General features: G+C 43.4%; 1 protein-coding gene across 1 annotated transcript in view; it reads right to left on the bottom strand.

The window, feature by feature from the left end:
• slc4a3 (solute carrier family 4 member 3) overlaps positions 1–8,833 on the bottom strand; it is a 53,049-nt gene extending 44,216 nt beyond the window's left edge. Inside the window, exons 1-2 of the mRNA XM_076263729.1 lie at positions 8,765–8,833; positions 767–919 (exon numbers count right to left, since the gene is read on the bottom strand). Of these exons, the coding sequence (XP_076119844.1) occupies positions 767–820 (54 nt within the window). The 5' untranslated portion in view covers positions 821–919; positions 8,765–8,833. The remainder of the gene's footprint in view (positions 1–766; positions 920–8,764) is intronic.
• Between the last annotated feature and the right edge of the window lie 14,316 nt (positions 8,834–23,149).

Raw genomic sequence — 23,149 nt, 5'->3', positions numbered from 1 at the left:
TTTGATGAAAATGTGCTTACCTGACACAAAATATGCTTTCAAATGTGGCCAAATCTGTTAAGCCAATAGCATCTTGTTTTCCAACCATTAGACAAACTGATTCATGTTACCCCTGACAGATTCTAATGACATCTGTAAACACATATGTAGTCTGCAGTATTCCCACACACATATGACTGCAACCAGAGAACAGAGCTATGAAGTTACTATGGCAGATGGTACTGTTCTCTGCATGGCTTCCTTCTTCTCTCTCTCACTCACTCTCTTTTTCTCTCTCATATTGTCTTTTCCCCCTCTCTCTATCTCTATTTTCTATTTTTTCTCTATCACTCACTCTCCTTCTGTGCCTCAGAACATGTGACTTAGACACTGGTCTTCACTTGGCTGTTGCCCGGGCGACAGCACGGCCATGGAGCCTAATTAAGTATATTTAAGTCATTTTACTTTATCAACATGAACACTGTCACCCTTTGAGTGCACAATCACACGGGCTGCTCCTGAGGATCACTTAGCCCCAATAACAGAGTTCACCTCTTCAAAACAATATGCAGTATGCAGTATGCACTTCCATCCTCTCCCTTCAATAAACCATGACGGGAAATAAACACACACACACATTTTCCCCTTTCTGGCTTCTTAAATGAACAGTGTGATGGTGTGGCAGAAAATGCACTAGCTGATGCCTGAGCTGAAAGTGAGGCTGGGGGAGGGGTTAGGGGTGTTGCGTTGCGTTGCGTTGCGTTGTGTTGTTGTGCTGTGTCTTTACCTGATGCAGGTTGATCAACACGTCTGTCTCGGGGGCATGGCCTCCTGTGGCCATGGGGACCGTGAGGGGCGCGGCGGTGGAAGCTCAGGGGTAGGGGGATCAGCCCTTCTCTTTCACTGTTGGACTTCCAGTCAACCTGTGGGGTGGCATAACCTGCAGGAACACACAAACGGAGAGGGCAGATAAACAGGTGAGCACCCCGGTACCTAGCCTATTCCTACCCACTCCATATTGCTGACCTCTACTAGAAGCAGACCAGCAAACCGATGAAGTCTCTTAGTCTCTTAGTACTAAGCTTTATAAAAGTAAGGTGAGCAGCCGTGCTCATTTGGCTTGCTGTAGTGTAATGCACACTCTTAACTGAGAGCCTTTGCTGAGAGGGAGAATACACTCCTGCTATAGTGGCACCATGACCCAGATTGAGCAAGATTAACAGTGGTGAATGGAAGGGAGGTCAACCATTTTAAAAAGGCAACAAAACAAACCTCAATCCTGCACTAGACCCACGACCAAGATAAGAAGCCTGGGTTGTTTGGCATTGCAGTTGAAGTATTTGACTCCCAATGCCGAGGCTGCAGTTTTAAACCTTGTGAATGGCCAATGCTCCCTGTATTAAAAGGGCCCCTGAGTGGGGGAAGAAATGAGGACTAACTGAGCAGTTTCTCCCATGCTGAGTCAGCCTGGATTTGCTTAGGACCCATTTTTAGACAGCTGCATTCTGGCAGGCACTCTCAATTTTTTATCTCCTGCTCTAAATCCACTGACCTTGAAAGGATTGGGTGGAAGCTTCCCAGATGCAAAAAAAAAAAAGGTTTGCGAAGGAAAAAAAGAAAGTACCCAAAACCCAAAGACCTACTGCCTTGCTAGTGGATACAGTAGAACACAATGGAGCCTCTGTGATGCTGTGAGGCAGATGAGGCCTGTCTCCTGGAGCTGAGCAGCGCTACCTGACCAGGTGTTCACCAGCAGGATCTGATCCGGCACCGGCAGATCACAGAGCACCTGACAAATCTGCAGCTCTAAGCCTCCAGGGAAAGCAAAGGCCACTCTTGCTATCTCTCTCTCTCTCTCTCTCTCTGATCCAATACAACATGAGGAAGGATTATAACAGGGAGAAGATTAGGCCAGCCGCACAGAAATAAATAATAAATAAATTAAAAAAACACCTCACAGGATGAGCAAGCACATCTCGGGACAAATCAAGCCAATTTGAACCACCTCACGAGGAGACATACACAAAAAATGTTACTCATCCACCTCTGGGATCCACCACTCTGCAACTGACTTGCCATCATTAAAAAGAGGACCACAGGACAGAGCAGAGAGCAGCTGTGGCCATAATAGCAGAGGCCAGTCTGCATGATTCAGGGGTGTGATGGCTGCTTTGCTAGTGACAGTGGGAGCGCTTAGCGCGGCTTCTGCCTCAGCCTCGTCACAAACAGCACTGATCAAGGGCCCGGTGACTCACTCCTCCATCTCAGGCTCGCTGTTAACCGCAGCTCAGGGGGCTGCTGCTGCAAGGAAACCCGCGCCGTGCCAATGCCAGTGCTGGGATGAGCCACGCATCGTGCCATTTTATGAGCCTTTTCCGTCTCAATTTCTGCAGGGGGAGGGACTGATGGGAAAGAGAGACAGAATCACTCTGTTCCATGACTGTTATTCATTCAGAGTGCAATCAGCATCATACAGGAACAATCCGCCTTTCATTTGTAGCCACGAATAAACCAAACAACCACTGCAGCAGATCGGACATTGGAACTTCCTAAACCTTCCCTCCAACACAGCCACAAACCAAATTGCGGGAAACATTGTATATTACATACTTTTGCAAACAAATGTATTATTTAACAATGAATGCAATTTAAATTTGCACATAAAAATGGGTAATACACTGACATTGAAGTTTAATTTAGCTTTACATTTCTGGGTACTGGAACTCATTTACATATGAAATAGAATTGTTCAGCCCTTCATGGGAAAAACAGTTCTTTATAGGCATTTCTTGGCGACATTCATGATGTCACTGGAAATTGTCTGCCTGTGTGTATTTATAGGCCCCCTATTCTTCAAGATGATTCATATGGCCTCTGCAATTAGCCCGTGTCTGAGTGGAAAACTGCTATTAATGCAGCACTACACACACAAGGCATCCTGGGAACACTTAATAATCCCAACGTTGCCAAAACAGACTGGGCTGGCTGGCGCTCGCCTGGGAAAGCAACAGGTGCCCCTCATCCATGCACACATGCCAGGCATGGCTGCTCTGCAATTAGGCCCAGGGCAGTGGGAGAGAGGGCAGGCCCAAAACTAATCGCCCCTCCTCCCTAGGACCCACTCCAGGGGCCTGAGCCAGAGAGTGGTGGCATCTTTGTTAGCCTCAATGTGTGTGGGGCGGATGGGGGGGAGGTCTGGTGGCCTTGAGACAGGACTGTGCCCTTTGAAACAGACTGACAGCAGCAGAGATGACATGAGTAATTGGAAAGAGTAACAGCTGGTTCCTTGGACTGTCAGATATTATCCGCTTCCACCTCCACTCAATAAATCTTCAAAGAACTCAGTTAACTAGAACTCTGCGTCTTGTGAAAAGTAAAAAAAGTCTATAATGACACACAGTGTATTGGATAACAGGAAGTCTTGATGTTGTATTTGATTGTTTTTCCTGCCAAAAATCTATAACATAATCAATAGAAGGGCTTAGTATCATTCTGCCTTAGATTTGCATGTGCTACATAGTCAGCATATTTAGCAGAGTCAGCATCTGCATAGTCCATCATGGCTCATACATACACAAGCTCTCTCTCTCTCTCTCTCTCTCACACACACACAGACAGATTTATGTCCTTCAGCAATGAGAGGAGCTCTGGGTAACATTAACTACCAGAATAGTACCAGAGTAGTAATAGTAGTACCAGAGAATACTCACATCACTTCCCAATCATAGCACTGAATAAGCACACAGCAGCTGTAGATGCAAGAGTAGGAGTTGTAGAAATGGCAGCTTTGAGTCATGACCTGTCACAGCTGGCCACAGATATTCCACAGTAGCCTCGGCACATGAGGGTTACGTCCGAGCTCGCCTTAAATCATCGCCCTGCACCGCACTGCCCTCCACCCCATAGGTCAATCTCTTACCACTAATGGCTCTTTTACACTAGTGGCCAGACACATTAACACAAGGACACGCTCCCATAATGACTTAAAAGAGGGACCGAGGCGGTGAGCAGAGGCTTGCGTGAAATAAAATGCGCGTCCACGCTGTAAACACAACACAAATCTCCACCCCGCGAGTGTCCTTGAGGATCCACTCTGACTTAGGCTGCGAGGCTGCCCACTCACACTGAGGACCTCATTACTGCTCTGAATGACAGGGAAGCACTCCGCCTCACACAGCCAAGGCAGAGGAAGACCCAATAATGTAGGCTGCATCAGTGGTGCCACGTACATTCCCCTGCACTGGAATCCCCTGGTCCACCGTTACCCTGATGGCCAGGGCTTCCTGCATGCACTTCCATGGCTACTTACGGCACAAGCCTATCTAGTCTCCAACTCCCTATAGCTTTCAGGAGCTTTTAAGCCATGCAGAGCACTTTAACCCCTTACTGAGCTTGAGGCACATACCTTATTGTTTTCCAATAGACAAGAGCTTCCTCCTTGTTTTTGACCAGCGGAGAATGTATCTGAGATGTCCACTGTAGCCCCTCCTCCCCACCTCCACCTTAACCCAACCACAACCACAAACACAAACACAACCACACACACAACCACACACACAACCACAACCACAACCACAAACACAACGCTCTCCCGCTCCCTATCACAGGCTCAGTGAGGCTTTGAAGCAGTCTTGTGTAGATGAAGATGGAATGTGTGGTATTTGTGTGTGTGTGTGTGTGTGTGAAATTGTATGAGATTGATGAAATGTATACATCAGATGAAAACATCCTAGGATGATAGATGCCAAACAGAAGGCACTATTAAGGTACAATGCCTCTCAAAACAATGCCTCCCTGTCACAGTTAAGTCTGAGCTGTTGTTTAATTTCATATCATACACCGTGAGGGTGTAATGGTTTACTGAGAGAGGAAAGCACATTACTGAGGTGATTCACATTCCTCCATGGACCACAGTTCTAAATGTGTCACTTGTGTGTGTGTGCAGCACTTAAGTAATTAAGGGGACAACATGTTGTAAGAGCTAACACACACACTTTACACAGACACTCTCAAATAAATACAGACGCAGTCGTAAATGCATAGGAGTCTGAACATCATAACATCGTTGCTCCTGTAATCGTACTCCAGCATTGCCTGGCACTTAATTAAGCCCATATCAAACCAAAGTGCACACTCTCCCAGAACAAAAGAGTTCCCGATGCCTGCGGGCATCATGTTTCCTGTCTGCCGGAGTCCCTGAGCGCTCCTGTGTGCTCTCATGACAGGTGTGACCACCACACAGGACCCGGAGACCTGCAGACGGCAGCGTCTCTGCTCCACAAGTCACCTCTGTGGCAGCAGCTCTGTCTGGGTGGGGATGAGTGATGATGGAGGTGTGTGTGTGTGCGTGTGTTTGTGTGCAGGTGTGTGTGTGTGTGTGTATGATAGTACTCCCCTCCCAGGTCACCAAAAATGCTATTAATGAAAAGCAAGCAGTTAGAATTTTAATTTAATTCAGCTCTTTACAACAGCCTACATAGGCCTTGGTGTGATATGTCTTAGCTATATTTGCTAGACCTTAACTCTGTCACTATGTCTGCATTCATTGCTGTGTCCCCTGGTGACATCAGTTTATAAAATATTGGGGTTGCAAATATCTAACATGCTGAATGGAAATTGTGGCTTTTGTTTTCATTTGTACATTATTTGTCTACTTTCTACTTAATGCTGTTAATGAAAATGTAGTGGAGTAAAACTATACATTTAATTTAAAAAATGAAGTAGGAAGAAAATAAAAACAGAAGTAAAGTACAGATACTCCCCATTCATACTTTAGTACTGTACTTAAGTATTTCTAGTTAGTTACTTTACATGTCTGTTCATAACACACAGCATTAATTTCACTCACTATTCATAATCTGGAAATGCTCAGGTATAAGGTAGACTCAGACCTTCGGATGCTGAATGCCAAACCTAACTATCCTAAAAGACATGTAGGTCAGGTGTGAAGTGTATATCATATTAATTGTGGCACACAAGATTGAAATAGTTTGTCCAGAGGGGACAAAATGCATCATACTACTGCAGCAAACAGACACACAACGCACAAAGTTGAGAGACTTCTCAACTATCCATTTTGCCCATTCAATTGATTAGAGAAGCATGAATTAAATCACTGTGCAGGATGAAATGGTTTAACAAAGTACTTCCACAGTAATCTACAGTTGGATTCAGAAGCTACTCAGAGTAATTCACTAAGAGTATCACAGGGTTTCAAATACAAGGCATAGTGGTTCTAAAATGTCACCAATGAATTAACTAATATGTCTATTTCACTAATAGTACAATTACAAACTTTGGCACAGGCTCATTCAAGTAGAGGCTGCACTCCCACGGGAAGAGTGTGGCGCGGGACTTCTCAAAGTAAATGGTAAAACTAAAACAAGGGGCTACATTAAGATTTTTGAAGGGAAAATATCAGACAGTCTGCCGAGAGAACTGCCCCAATAGGCTCCTTTGGACCATTAAACCACACAATGATCCAAAATATACAGCCAAAAAAGGCAAGAAATGGTTAACAGAGAACAATATCAACATTTTAGAGTGGCCCAGCCGGAGTCCAGTCCTCAATCTGTCAGAAAAGTGAGCACAAGGCCAGAGTGATGGCAAATCATCATTCCTGTCTAAAAACCTGGATTGCTGCTAAAAAGATGCTGTCTAGAATCATTGTGGAGACGTGGAGAGGCTTGGTAGGTATTATAAGAACCATTTTGAGAGCTGTGATGGCAAATGAAGATGTTTCCATTAATTATTTAAAAAGATGAAAAGTATGAATAATTTTGGACACACCATTTTTCATAAAAGAAGTTTTTCTGATTCCATGTTTCTACCACATTGTCTTGCAACCTTTTGGCATGTGGCAGTGTCATTTTCAGTCAGAACAAACATATTGATAAAAAGAAAATCAACATTAAATCAATATTTACCAGGGGTATGAATAATTTTGTTCTTAACTGTATACCTATACCTCGATCTGCTCTGTAGTATGATCTAAAAATGTTTTGTACTGCAACACAGCTGGAGGCTGCGGCATGCTACACTTCCTGTGCTTGGGAGGAGACATCCGAATTCTCTGTTGTTTCAATATGCTTTTCTGATATCTCTTCTGATTGTATTTGTGGGCAAACATCCGTCTCTGCAGGCCTGATCTGTGTGGAGGGCCTCTGGGTTGTTGTAAGAGGCCATGTGGCTGGGCAACAGAAAGGCACATGCTGCATGACCTGGAATTTGAAGACAAGTGCAAAGGCTGTGCTCTCTTGGATCTTCTAGTGCTCCAGGTTTGGTCTACCACTGCAGGTGGCCCAAGTGGACAAACTGATGTGAAATGACAGTTGGTAACATGAAGCATTTATGAACATGCTTCCATAGCCCATGGCATCATAGGCTGAATGGATTAGAAGCATGAGCCACAGAGTAAAAATGTGAATGAAAGACCAGCTATGTGGGTCCACTATCATGCTTAGAAAACCTCCCAGTTTAAACCCAAACTACAGTTCCTCCCGGTTTAAACCCATACTACAGTTCCTCCCAGTTTAAACCCATACTACAATAACGGACTGGCGGCCAGTCCACATGAAAGATCTGTCTGGGTCATTTTCAACCGAGATAGCCCAGGCATCATAAAGTCCCAGCTGGTGATGTATGGATCTATATTTAGCCAATGTGTGGGTAGTAGACACAATGTAAGTGGTCATCAGCTGTGGACCTAGACACACTAGACACTTGAGAGAGCATGTCTGGTTGGCACATCAAATAAGATGTCAGCTGTGATTGACAATTGATGCACATTGTCATATCCCTGTGAATGAATGTTGTCAATCTTGAGAGATCATATGATCCACACATTAACACCCTTTCCCTTTCATATGATCTAGTGACTATCAGCATACAGCTTTCTCTGCCATGCTCGTATTACTGAAATGACAGTGACAGATATAGACAGTGACTAGTCATTAATACAGATGTTCTGAAAACATGAAACATGGCAAGCTACCTAATGTAGCCTACCAAATACCCCTCTAGGCTCACCTACGTCGCCAAAATAATTTGCCTTCTGCATGTGTGCAGGTGACAGTTGAGTTTGACAAGGCACCGAAAGGAAATTAGCCAGCTGTCAACGCACTATCAAACTCACGCCTGCAAAACTATATGCATTCTATTTGCAGCTATTAATCCGTTTAGGACGGCTCTACAGTCAACCCCCACAGGCATGAAGGCTACAATGTGGTTTTATTCAAAATCGGCAGTCCTTTGTTTCTACCTAACATGAGACAGGCGCACCATGTATCGTTTAGATTTTTTGTCCATCGTTGCTTCTTTAACGATTGTAAGTAATTGCATCGTGTTGCAGAATCTAGTAAAGATACTGATACATCATTCATAATGAATAGACAAAAACTCCCCCGCAGCTAAGCATGCTTCACCTGCTTCCGATTTCCTGTAAGCATATTATCCACACATCTCCAGATCTGTGCATTAATGCACGAACCTTACGCGCGGTTCGGGCGTTCTGGTAGGTATCGAAAGTGGACCTTGGCGAGTCTGTAAACCATCCTTACAACAATGCTCATGTTTCTAGTTCCTGCCTTCCACTCTGACACACATTTCCGCTATGAGGGTCTTGAAAGGAGGGAGCGCCTCCTCGCACCAGTATCCATGCTAGGGAACTTGATGGCTGTATCCTTCTGTGCAGTGCCGAGACACGCGTCCATTCCCCATCTTAGTGTGTGCATCTTACATCACGGCTTCCACGCCTCGCTTTCTGATCTCGTGTTAGCTTGCTTACCTGTGCGTTTGGAGTGTTGTTTGAGCAGAATGAGTCGGTGGCGATATGGTCAGGCAGAGCTGCAGCCGCAATGATCCATAGTGAAGGCTCTCTCCACCTTCCAGCTGCTTGCTGGCATCTACAAGGATGCTAGCTTCGGCCACGTGATGCTGAGGACCAACCTCCCCGTCCAAGAAGTCCAGCAGAAAATATAAGGATGACTCTCGTCATTTAGTTCAGTGTTGTTAAGGTGTGTGTGTGTGTGTGTGTGTGTGTGTGTGTGTGTGTGTGTGTGTAAAAATGGATTCTAGGTCCTTAGATAATATACTGATTTATCAGTCGTTATTTATTGTGACAATATCATTCATTATTTATTATAGTATTTTTGAAGATGACTATTGTTTTTGGACGATGGGGGATTACTAGGCAATAACGCTGCAGCCACACCCTAGGCAATTCTGACAAGTAATCTTCTACACATGTCTAAATATTTATATTTGTTAGTAACAACTTACAGTTGCCCCCCCTCCCCATTATTCTATACTGGAACTCAATCAGAGCAGACTGTCATAGCTTCGTCTTCATGATTCAGAGTCCATGCTACACTCCAAGGAGAATGCACCTCTTAGATGTAATAAGAATGATTTATTGATGAGCTGGCTGACAGATGAAGCATTCACTCCAGAGCTTCTCTCCAAAGTAGGACACAGAAAATTGCACTGACCACTAAGTGTCCACGACAGCCTCATTTGTGTTTGTTGCCTGTGTTTTATTACCGGCCATGTTCATTTTGTTCATGGCTGAGTTGGCATACAATGTCAGTGGTAGTACATACAAACATTATCTTTTACTGATGGAAAACCTCAGAGCCCCAGTCCAGTAATGTGCTGTATACAAAACAGTAATTTACCACATATAAACTTGAAGTGTATTATCACTTTTTTTCTATATTTTTGGGTCTTTTATCATTCTCTCAAAAATTATGAGCTTTGATCAAATGCATGCTGAATGGTGGTTGTGATATGTGAGGCTATTTGCAGTTTGCATGCAGGTGTTGAGCACCTGAACTCTTTACAGCAAGTGGACTTGCCATAAAGCCTGCTAATGGAATCATTCCAGCTCGCCTCCCACCACCTCGACCATAGAGTTAAGCCTTTACTGCCTCCTAGTGGCGATATAGAGCAGGTGTCATCGAGTTTCCCCAAAGCTTTTGAATAGCACGAGTATTGTTGACTGAGACAGGTACCCAATGGATGTCCGATATAACCAAACAAAACATTTACTTAAACTAAAATTTAGATTTGATCACCAGAATAAATAATGTATGCTTCAAATCCTACTGGATGATAAAAGTATTCAAATAAGTCTGATAAACAGTTTTTAGATGTTGTCAACATTTGACCAGTAAAACAAGCTGACACAGAATACTAATTTGCATATGATACTTCCATTCATAGAACACTTGCTCTAGTGCCCTAGTGGTCATGTTACATTAATTGGGGGTATTAAATACCTTGTAAATCAATGATAAATATGTGCTCTGACTTTGACACACCAGAGAAAAAGGTGTCATTAACCATCCAGACAAATCTGAATTAATAAAACCATTGTAAAGTAGGCCTATATTAAACTAGATGTACCGCATAGTGGTACAAAATATGACCGCCGCTCAGTCCTGTACATCCGTTCCGCGAAAATAAATCACACTTCAATTTGTCTCCATATTTTACTCCATCCCCCACTCTTGAAATTGTTGTGTATGCTTGTTTGGCATGCCTGAGTGTGTGTGTGCGGCTGCACAGAAAGTAGCCTACTGGTGCTGAAAAGGTGAATAGATTGTAGAATAGCCAAAGAAGATGTAGCATTGTTATAAAACCTTTAAAATCTCTAAACAATCACAAGTAGGGCAGTTCATCACAGTTCATCCATTGCAACTGGATTGATGAAAGGTCACTTACACCTGTAGGCTACATTGTATTTGGGAAAAGCAAAAGGTATCAGCATAATGTTATTTATTTATTTATTTATAAACAAAAACATCTCTGTCAGTTCCATGCCGTTTTCAACAGCTATCAAAAACAAAGGTCATTTTTGGATGGATGGATTTTTGTGTGAATGTTTCTTCTTCTACATAAGATTTTAGTCATCTTTAGTTCATGTAATACTTTATTGTCAATGCACAAATTAAGTAACAGTAGTCTGAAACGTTATTGTTAATGCACAAATTAAGTAACAGTAGTCTGAAACGAAATGCTGTTTTACATCTAGTGGTGCAAATAACTGACATGTCCAAATGGGCCTTGATGAAATGCGTCGCTAGACTGTTCATATTTTAACGGGCCAAAGTTGAAGAGCTGTTGTCCGTTATTGTTCGTGCAAATATAGGCTGATTCATGTTCCCTTGCATTGTGTAACTGAGGTCCATGGCTAGTCTGGCTTTCACCAGACCAAGCTCAATCTTTTAAGAAATCAAGAAATAATAGCGGGCAGATCAGGCTGGGTTCACCAAGCCTAGTCCATGGCACCCGATATTGTTCACGCTCTGGCTATTCTAAATGCAAAAATGCATCAGGGAGTTATGACAAAACTGTAACTAACAAACTAGATCCTAATAGAAAGCTGTTAGCTTCCCTAAGCTACAGGTAGGCTTATAAGGTAGGCCTATTTACAACATAAATTGTCAATAGGCTATGCTGGCGACACAAATAAAATCTCCTTTGGAAACCAATGGCTTACGCCTTACAGTATCAAGCGGACTTAAACTGCCATATCGTGGCAAAAAGTTGTAATAAAATTCACGCAGCTCCATGAGTCAAGGAAAGCGCGAATGAAGTAGCCACTTCTAAATGGGACCCACTACACCAGCGTTTCTCAAACTGTGGGTCGCGACCCACTACTGGGTCGCGGAAACATGCCAGGTGGGGCGCGAACTGACGTGAAAAACAGGAGTTTTTTTTATTTTTTTTTATCTGTAGCCTGGGCCCAGGTAGCACCCGATGCGCAATGGACGCACTGTGTTATTCACAGGGAAGCGCTCGTGTCAAGGCAGCTTAGTTAGTCCCGACCTACATGAAATTTTGAACGTTGTTGTGAGAGTGGTGAATTTCATCAAAACCCGGGCCTTAAAAGCGCGTCTATTCTCCGCACTTTGCGAAGAGATGGTAGCTGACCAAAAGGCTGTACTGTTTCACAGCGAGGCAAGGTGGCTTTGCCGAGGTAAAGTGCTGTCGCGCGTGTTTGAGCTCTGAGCGCCTCTTCTTGGAGGAAGAGCGCATGTTTGAATCTGCAAGCACGTTCACTAATGAACATTTCTTGACGAAGCTGGCCTATCTTAGCGATATATTTGATATATCTTAGCGATACATATGAGTTAAATGTCCAGTTACAAGGCAAAGACAAGCACCTACCTCACCTAGCAAATAAGATTACTGCATTCACCAAAAAAACTTGAGTATGGGACAGGCGCCTCGATCGCGACAGTATTATGCATTTGAGATTTCTGAGCGAAATCGCTGAAACGTCTGATTGGGAGCCACTCTTGTGACCCCATGTATTAAACAGTAGGCCTACATCACATCCCTGCAAAGTTTATTTAAAAATATTTCCCAACCAGCAGTGCTCAGTATGACTGGATTATGGATCCATTTAATGCAGCATGTTGGAATTTCATTGAATATATTGTAGCCTACAATGCTGTAAAATGGCCTATGCTTCCTAATATGTTGCTGGAAAACAGAAATATGTGTGTTATGTATTTATTTATTATTATAGCCTATCTGCAGCACCAGCTGATTTTAACTCTGTTGAAGAGGATATATTTAGGTGGGGCTCGAGAATGCCCCCTTGATCAAAGTGGGGAATGAAAGAAAAAGTTTGAGAACCACTGATCTAGTTTGTTAACTACCACAGTCACGAGTTGGGTCGCGATAGTCTGTCATTTTTAAAAAGTGGGTCCCCGGAAAAAAAGTTTGAGAAACACTGCACTACACAGTAGCTTAAGGTGTGTTGCTAAAGCAGCCATAATGAAATGAAGGTTTCATTGTTTGGATACTTCACACACACGTGCTTTTTAATTTCACAGACTACAACTACCAAGCTGGAATCAAAGCACATCGATTCCCCTCTCACACCCTGCACGCACTTAAAACAAAATAAACAGGCGTCTCAGTCTCACGCATGTATAGGCAAAACTGTATCAGACCGGTGTAACGTTGGTAAATCTTCCATTGCACAGAATGATTTTTGTAGCACGTGCAACAAATGACAGTCGAAAGATAAAATTACAGTGCTGCTATCAATTTGCTTGGTATAACCGCATTTATAGTTTTCTACAAATGCAATCAATCAAATTGGCCTCCATCACTCAACCAATGCTAACGGTAACATTAGGTCCTTATTGATATTATAAGATTAACGTACCTGCAGTAAAAACCAAGCATGTCTGATAAACATCCTCAGATTTATTTCGGCTTCAAGAAGAAATGGGAATGACATTTCATGTGAACATCATCCTATCCTTATTAGACGTTCTCTGCGGTAAACTATAGTCCTTGTAGGAAGCGTCCATTGTTATTCCAACCCACGTTTAACTTCCAACAAAATTACGTCTCACTGCAACGATGCGCCATCTAGTGGACAAACGACTACTTATCGCCAATACTGGAAATGCAGCCATGATTACATTACATTACATTACATTACATTTGGCTGACGCATTTTTAGCCAAAGCGACTAACAACATGGTAAACAGTTTAAGTTTAGAGCAATTCTCAACAATATTAGGACAATTTAAAAAACATTAGAGTACAGTAAGAATAAGTGCATCAGTGAGTGCTGTTTTTAACAGTTACGTGTCAGTTTAAGACGGCTGGTGAGTGCTAGGATCAGCAAGACTTGTTGTAAGTGTTGCTATGAGAGGAGATGTTCTCTAAAGAGCTGGGTCTTCAGGAGTTTTTTGAAAATGGAGAGGGATGTCCCTGCCCTTGTAGGAACTGGCAGTGTGTTCCACCAGCGAGGAACAACAGATGAGAAAAGTTTGGATTGGCCTGAGCGTACCGGAGGTAGAGCTAGACGTCGTTCGTCTGAGGAGCGCAGCGGTCTGGAGGTAGCGTATGTCTGTATGAAGGCATTCAAGTAGGTGGGAGCAGAACCGGAGACTACTTTGTAGGCAAGCGTTAGAGCCTTGAATTTGATGCGGGCCGCCATAGGTAGCCAATGTAGCTGGATGAGTAGCGGGGTAACATGTGCCCTCTTGGGTTGGTTGTAGACCAGGCGCGCCGCCGCGTTCTGGATCATCTGAAGTGGTTTCACTGTGCAGGCTGGGAGACCTGTCAGGAGGGCGTTGCAGTAGTCGAGTCGTGAGATGACTATTGCCTGAACCAGAAGTTGGGTGGCATCTTGATTTAAGTAAGTCCTGATTTTCCGTATATTGTAGAGTGCAAAACGGCATGACCGGGCGACTGAGGCAACATGATCTGAGAAGTTTAGTTGGTTGTCGAGAACAACTCCTAGATTTCTTGCAGTCCTGGTAGGTGAAACAGACAGAGAGTCAAATTTGATGTTGATGTCGTGGTGTATGGTAGGTTTAGCTGGGAGGACCAGCAGTTCAGTCTTTGAGAGGTTCAGCTGGAGGTGGTGTGCCTTCATCCATGTAGCTATGTCTGAGAGGCAATCCGAGATCCGTGCTGAAACCAAGGGGTCATCAGGTGGAAAGGACAGATAGAGCTGTGTGTCGTCTGCATAGCAGTGGTATGAGAAGCCATGCGAACGGATAATCTGTCCCAAGGAGGTGGTGTAGATAGCAAAGAGAAGGGGGCCCAGTACTGAGCCCTGGGGGACCCCTGTGGTGAGATGGTGAGGTGCAGATAGCTGACCAAGCCATGATACGTTAAACGAGCGTCCTGTGAGGTAGGATTCAAACCAGGAGAGAGCAGAACCGGAGATTCCCATGTTAGCGAGTATAGAGAGAAGGATGCGGTGATTAACCGTGTCAAAGGCAGCCGATAAGTCAAGCAGAATGAGTACTGATGACCGAGCGGTCGCCCTGGCTTCTTTTAAGGCTTCTGTTACAGACAGCAGAGCCGTTTCGGTAGAGTGGCCGCTTTTGAACCCAGACTGATTTGGATCCAGAAGGTTGTTCTGTGAAAGGAAGTCAGAGACCTGTTTGGAGACTGCTCGTTCAATGCCTTTGGATAAGAAAGGCAGGAGTGAGACAGGGCGGTAGTTCTCGACTTGAGCAGGGTTGAGAGAAGCTTTCTTAAGTAACGGTGTTACCCGGGCCGTTTTGAACGCTGTTGGAAATGTGCCGGAGGTTAGCGAGGCATTGATCACGTGTGTGATAGCTGGTGCGATGGTCGGGCTGATGGACTGAAGTAGGCTCGTAGGTATAGGGTCCAGCGAGCATGTGGTAGGACGGCTGCATGTCAGGAGTCTAGATACTTCATTCTCGGAGAGAGGCGTGAATGCTGAAAAAGATGATCTAGCAGTCCCTAGAGGTTGTAGGAGTCCGGTATCTGAGTCCGATGCGTTGAGTGGGCATGTAGAGAATTGACTGCTGATTGCCGCCACTTTGTTTGTAAAAAATGAGGCGAGGGTATCTGCAGTAAGGCTGGATGGAGGAGGAGGCATCTGAGGGTTGAGTAGCGATTTGAAGGTTGAAAAAAGTTTTCGAGTGTCTGTAGCACTGTTGATTTTGTCATTGTAGAAAGCCGTCTTAGCAGCAGTGATGCTGGCTGAGAAGGAGGCCAGGAGTGTCTGGTAGTTTTTGAGGTCATCAGTTAGTTTGGATTTGTGCCATTTCCTCTCCGCGGCTCTGAGTCTGGTGCGCTGCGATCGGAGGGTATCATTTAGCCATGGGTGAGAGTGTTTGGATCGAGCGGGCCTTGTGGTAAGAGGGCACAGCTCGTCTAGACACGAGCTCAGTGTGGAGCAGAGCGAGTCTGTGGCCTCATTAACCTCCAGAGAGGAGAAGGTGTTGAGTGGAGGTAGACCGGAGGCAACCACAGAGGAAAAGTGCGTTGGAGACAGGTTCCGGATGTTGCGGCGGAACGTGACCATCGGCTGAGGAGCCGGAGGCTGTTCTGTCAGGCTGACGTTGAACCGGATGAAGAAGTGGTCAGAAAGATGGAGAGGCGTCACCGTGAGGGTGTCTGTGCTGCAGTTCCGAGTGAAGATCAAGTCAAGCTCTTTGCCAGCTTTGTGTGTCGGTGGGCTTTGAACCAGTTTGAGGTCAAAGGAGTGGATCAGGGCCAGAAAGTCCGCTGAGCCTGGGGCATCTAAGTGGATGTTGATATCGCCGATGATGATGATGATGAATATTTATTTTGGCTTTCTTTTAATCCTACTGAATTTGTAATTATGTATCGGCCGTTCTAATACCGATAGTATGTGGGTGCCTGTGTGTGTGTGCATGTGTATATGTGTGCACCGCCATCTACAGGCCAATGAGTGTACAGTCACTAAATGTACACATAATCTAATTTTTTTAAGACCCCCCCCATGGATGAAATTCTACGAAACTTGGCATACCCCCAGAGAATGCCAGGTCAATCATACACATACAATTTGGTGCAGTTTTGAACATCTTAACTGAAGATAGGGGCGATTAAAGCAGAATAATATTGCATTTTCATTTTTTACCGGGGGGGTGCAAATCACAAATGAGTGATTATGGGCCAGATTGATGTGGGCCCTTGAGACCAACATACCATAAAAGATTCTTCATCCTCGGTGCCACGGTTCAGGTAGTTATTTAGGAAAAACTGCTTTTTTTGCGGTTCGGGGGGCCCAGCACGGGGGGGGAGTGGACCCCGGGGACGAAACGAAATTTTTCCGTAAAAGTCTAGTGGGGCTACATACCCACCAAATTTCATGTGCCCCGGTGGTTCGGTGTCCCGGGTATCGTTGACCAAAAATTCAGGAAGTAGATGACGAAAAAAAACAAAACAATCCCTATATGACAATCCCTATATGACCGCTTCGCTAGCTTCGCATCATCGCATCGCATCATCCCTCGTTTTTAGGACTGCCCAAAAAACAGAGCTCAAAGAATTATAACATGTTTCATCATGGTCTAATTGTACAATTCAGGACCACATTCACAGTCCATTCACATTTTCATGAGTAGATTTCTAACATCTACCAGGGGTTATCAAGCAAATCTCAGATTTGACTTTACATGGTCTTTAAAGCAACAGTGTGCAACCTGTTATTATGATTTTATAGGAAACTAGTTTTGATATGATCTTCAAAATGGTATATGGTAATTGGTATGTGAAGGACATACCAGAAAACTTGTGATTCTGACTAGGCTGTGCACTATGTAGCTTTATCTCTTTAGGTCTGGAGTGTACACCCATAGAAACTGTATTGGTGTGATAACACCAATTATCACCTAAGACACCAGTTGGCATGGTTGCAAGCTGATTTTGAAAACATAATAATCAATATCACACTAGGTACTAAGGGTGGTTTGTTTTTTTCTGTTTTGAATTTTAACTGTAAAAGGGGAAATATATGTTAATTTATGGTGACATGGGACATTTTAAATAGGCCTACCCTTAATCAAAAATGCCTGTTAAAAATATTTTTAACCAAAAATGCTTAATCACTATATTTAGCCTACATTACAATTATATTACATCACATTGTAAGTAACATGTATTATCATCACACAAAATAGCACAACTAAATCTCTGCAGCTATACTTACTGAACCATTGAGACAAGCGATTACAGTTTGTATTCCAGTGTTTGATTCTTGCTCTTGTTGGACAGAGAGCACCTGGCTAGCTTTTTAAACCTCTTTTCACAGACAGCCTTTTTAAACCACTCTTCACAGACAGCCTTTTAAACCTCTCTTCACAGACAGCCTTTTCATGACATGACTAATCCTGAATGCAGTTGTGTATAATAGTACAGAGTAAAGTTACATACAGTACGAGTCTCCTTGCTGTCTACTGGATTTTACTATACCATGACTGTGTACTTGAAATGTGCAGGCTCTGATGCATGATCAACATCAACTTAGTGAGATAAAGCGGTTCTTCTTCTTTAATCTCCTTTAAAAGTGTCTCTTGAAATATGTATCAGATTTGAAGGGCGCGTCCCAATGCTGTCTGTCATGAAACTAATTTATATTCACTTTGTGTCAGCAACTGCAATGTCAAAAGGTCACTGAGCAGAGTCCTATTAAATGGATTGTGTAACACGATGTTGCCTGACAAAGCAATAAAGTGTTGGCACTGTAAAATATCAATACAATATGTAAGATATGATTCTGTTTCAAAGCATAGATTGAACTACTGCAGTGTATCTGCGGATATTAGTAACATTAGTCTAGTAACACAACGCATCTGATTTGAGTGTATGCAAGTGGTTTCTGTCTCAGTCCTGTTGGTGCATTAGCTGATCCAATCCTGATGGGATGTGCTGTTCAGGCAGAGGCAGCCGCATTTGTACCATTAGGGTAGGGGCACTGGGTTGAGGGAGTGCAGGAAGCTAGAGCCGTTCCTCAGCCTGACCGTCTCCCTGATAAGCAGGCACCGGCGGGTTGGGGGGTGTGGATGGGGAGGCTACACCCACATACCATCCGGTGCCTGGGATCCCAGCCGCTGCCTGCCTCTTATTTAGCAGAGCTAGTCGTGTTATCTAGCAAATAGTCCTGCTGCTGTTTACGTCAGGACGACTGGAGACAGAAACAGATTCTAAAATCATGCTGATGCCTGCTAGTTCTGGTCGTGCTGGCCACCTGGACAGAGAAGCAGAGGGGACAGCCGAGGTCACAACAACAGGTGTACTGGCCAGGCCAGCGCCACCCGCACACTTTCTATTTTCTATTCTAAGCATTGCTTAGAACTGGGTGGTGTCAGTTAGTGCACGTTGTTGCAGGTGTTCTTTTAGCACTGAAGAGAAACCTCTGCATTTATGTCTCTGGATAGGGAAGCATTGCACACCATACTCCAGACAAGCATGTTTGCAGCTATGTCTGTTTTCTAGTCCCCTGTCCTGTTATGGTTCTATGTATCTGAGCAGGACATAAAGCAGAGCCCAAAATAGTTGCAATATCTGGTACATGCACTAGAGGTCACTGCAGATGGCAAATAAAGTCTCAATTACACCAGTGTCATACTTCATGCCTGACACACCAACTGACTGATAAGTCATGTGGGGGATGTATCAACAACTGAAACATTCATGAGTACGCCTCAGGATCACATCAGAGCATCCCCTGCTGTTTTTAATTTTAAAGATAAAAAATGATTGCCTGTACGTGTTATTCACGTTTCTCTGTGCCAAATTTCTCAATGAGTAAACGCAGGCTAGTCACTTCATTTGTTCATTTGTTTGTGGTTACCAAAAACTATTAATCATACTTTTTCCATTTAATTTTCCCGTTTTGTTTTGAAGTGTTATGAACATGATTTTGTAACTAAGGTTTTTTTTACTTGGATTGTGATGGGAGTATCTGGAGAAGTAAGTGCAGTACAAAATGCAGGCTGCTGCCTAACATGTACAAACATGACTGGACTTCGTGGGTGAGTCAAGACAGGAGGAAAGCATACAGTATTTCAGTTGTGGTGTATTTCAGTGTGTACCCAAAAGGACAATGTAAAGCCATTCTCCCCTTTATTTTGGGCACTTTTTGATTTAGCTTGTCTCCTTTGATAAGAAAACCAGTTAGGAACGGAAGTGAATCTGAGAGAGGTTCATTTATCAGCCTGTGCTATCAGTGTCATGCATACAGTCCAGTACATCAGGAATGTTCACACTTGTCAGATAGGTCTGGAGCTCTGGCTCCCATCCCAATGGGCCTGGAGAAGCAAGCACATCTGTTCCTGTTCACTTTTTAATGTTAAAATGGAAATATACATTTGGAATTTAAAATCTCTAATCAGCAGCCTTTGTCTTTCTAACGTTATTTTATGTTCGTAGAGAGTTTTGCTCAATCATTCCCCTTCTTCAGTGAATAAAAGAATGTTCAAATCCACAGTTTACAGCACAAACAAATAGTTCTGTGATTGTCTTTGGCCAACACAAACCTCTAAGCCCTGAGGGGAGCAATTTAAGCCTCAAGGATGGTCTCCTCTACTTTAAAAAGTCACTAAGAGACAAACACATGTGAAACTCACAGTTTCATTGAATGTCTTGTCAGCCATGTATTTGTCTTAATTCTCAGGGTTAGACACATATGCCTGTTCAGAAACCAGTCATAAAAAGTCTATACACATCAGGCATGTAATTATACATTTATAGGCATGTTCCTGTCTCCCTCAGCAGCAGTGTGACTGAGCTCTGCGGTGGCAGACTGGTATGGGTCTGTTCTCCAAGAGGGGGGGTGGGACAAAGAAACATATGGGTAGCTGAGTAAGGCAACAACAATCCTTTATCTCAGTGTCTCTCTTTACGACAGTCAGGACCCACGAGACCCAGAGCAATCTTCTCCCCACCGCACAAACATTTGGCTGGTTTACAGGGGAGGAAGTGTCAACAGGAAATCCACGGCATCTTTAGTGACCCTATTGTTTTCTGTAGGCCCCTCGTTTGCTGGGAGACATTTGGAGCACTGTTAGCTCAAATATTTCTGCTCAGAGAGAGAGAGAGAGAGGGAGTGGGAGGGACAAGGAGACAGGAAGTGCACCCATGAGTGGCACCCCACCCCACCTGTCTAGGGTCTCAGTGTATACTTAGGTGCATTCCTTCTTGGCTCAATTGTCCGTGTTGAGGAGTCTTTTTTTCTTGACAGACTGTACAGCAAAAGTAGCTCTCCAATGGGTGCAAATGACAGCTTGAAAAGGCAGTCAGACTTACAATATTCTATTCAATTCTAAAGTTATGATGTTGCATGGTATATACCGTAATTATATTGTGCTCATCATAGGACAAGTATAGAAAATGATCATTGCAATAACCTCTGATAATCTGATAAGATGAGGGTGAAAATTCAGGTCGGTCAATGAAAGACTTTAATGAGTCAACAGGTGAGTCATTTTGGTTGCTTACACATGTCCTCCACCAATGAGGAAATGTTTATGCTATTGTTTGGTTGTTTGCCTGAGCAGCATTATGCCAAAAATACTGACGCTATTTCCATGAAACTTGATGGAAATGCGTAGTACAATCTATTAAAGTTTGGCACCAAATCACAGACTCCACAAGTTTAGTTTTCCTTTCACGAACATGGCAAGATATGGCTTGGTGGAGCTCTGCAGTCTCAGAGTGCCCTTTGCTGCTATGGACATGCCTTCTGATGCTGGACAAAAGAGTATCATTGTTTTCTCTCAAATCTGACCTATAGCATCTAAACTGTTTAATATGAATGAGGGTGTGTAACACAAATCATTAAACACTGAGTATTTTGACCAGGACATATGTTCACAACACATGGCTATTTATTTAGAACATGCAGCTTATTCATCAAAAGTGAAGATGTCTGTTTGCCTGAAATATTTTCCTCTGCTAGGATTGAAAATCAAAAATGTTCACTTACTTACTTGCCTTGATTCATCAGCATTGTGTGTGTGTGTGTGTATTTCCAGTAAAAGTGGGACTTATTCCCTATGAAGGACAGTTAGGGCAGTTAGATTAATCACTGCATTGATTTAGCCATAAATCCACTCTAACCATTAGTCCGCAGGCAGGAGCTTGAGTAGTTTTGTGTTTACTATACTCTACAGAACAATTCAAACAGAGGATTCTTTTTTCCTCTGTGACGTACATTTTTGCAATGCTTGGATGGAATTGATGACCTCCGAAGCCAAAACACTACAAAGACACCCAAATGACTTAATGCCGGAGATGGCGGGTGGGGTACAGGGCTGAGACATTGCAACACTGTCAGGCACTGTGGCGGCTCTGTTTGCTCTGCTCTGCTCCTCTCCATTATAGGCGATAAGCTTGTGGACACACTCCTAAAAACAACAGTGACTGTGACCAGCTCCCACCAGGCACACGTCGCAGAACAAACACACTCCCCCACACACACTCTCTCAGATAGCCAGCACTATTGTTAAGAGATCTGCTCCTTCTTTTGCCACAGAATTTACAGTCAGAATTTAGGACCAGGCATATTTTTAATTAGGGTTGTGCATCTTTTTGACATCTGAATGCTGAGCTATATGTGAGGTCATGTGTGGCCAGCATATTGTTTCAAGACTCCAAATAGACATGTGTGGCTCCCAACTGTCTAGTTATAACAGAAAAAGAATGTATACATATATTTTTTTGCTTATTTTGCACACATTTCATCTCTCTTTGAATCACACACAGACAAAACAAGCATGCCCAAGTGAAGGAATATCTGACTGGACAAAGATTTCAAGCAACTTATGCTTATGTAAGCCTTTTACATGACAACTAAAAGTCAGAGAGGCTTTTTGGTGAACAAAGTTGACATTTGGTCCTTTTACATTCATGCAATGCAAAGCGGTACCATTCCCTGAATCTAATGTCATGTGTGATAATGTACAGACATTTTAAACATCAAACAAATAAAAATGTCCCCTTTTGTATCAAGTAGGCCTAAACCAAGATGTCAAAGCGGTTGCGTTTACATTTCCCCTGCAACACTGATAGGATTTAAAGTGTTGGTACATGTGGTGCCTGCATGCTAGTCCAATCTTATGCTAATAGTTGTTTATCAGTAATCGTGGAATTTATAAGAGCTGGTTACTGTAATAATTCCTGTTAACCTTCACAGTGGTAACTCTGGAAAAAAACTGGCCAGAAAAGGATCCTTCAAGAACATAAAGACCACAACCACACCTCTGCCTTTTCTTTTGTCCATCTTTCTCTGGCAGAAACTTGTTTGGGACTTCAATTAGAAACTGGTGATGGTTGTGACAGCTGGTGATGTCAGACAGATGTAATAAAATTCTTGACTCTTGTTCTGGTTAGGAATGTGGATGAATAGAACCAAACCCATCTACCCTCACAGACTCATAGCAGACAGCATAGAGGACCTCACTGCAGAATAACAGTTTGCAAGAAAGCACCACTTCACATATTTATACATTATACGTAAATGCTTATCTTTCATGTGAAAGACGTGTTGGCTTTATCCCTGGATGTTTTCAGTAACTTGCTTTGGTTTAACAGTGTATCAAAAGTAGATAAGAATAGATGTCTGTCTCTCTCTGCATTTCTCTTCGCAGCAGTCCAAGGTGTGCACTTTCGATGACATGCATGCTCAAACCAGCTGCATCTGACCTTGTGTCCTACTCACATTTATGAGAGCTTAACACTGCCCAGGTTGCCCTGGAATGTTGAATACCAATAACTCTAACATTTGTTGGCAACAGTCAAAGTATGCAAATTCACCAGCCAACTCTAGCAATATACAGTAGTTTTCCAGGGTGACAACACTTACAGAACAGGATGCTATCCGGTAATTTCATCATTGGAATTGTCC

The sequence above is a fragment of the Alosa pseudoharengus genome, unplaced genomic scaffold (genome assembly GCF_046254945.1).
Source record: "Alosa pseudoharengus isolate Yale_2024_CS ecotype anadromous, Long Island Sound unplaced genomic scaffold, YU_APseudo_1.1 YU_APseudo_1.1_scf_3, whole genome shotgun sequence".
Taxonomy (NCBI): Eukaryota; Metazoa; Chordata; class Actinopteri; order Clupeiformes; family Clupeidae; genus Alosa; species Alosa pseudoharengus.
The sequence above is the reverse complement of the archived record's forward strand: the minus strand, read 5'-3'. Positions and strand labels throughout refer to the sequence as shown.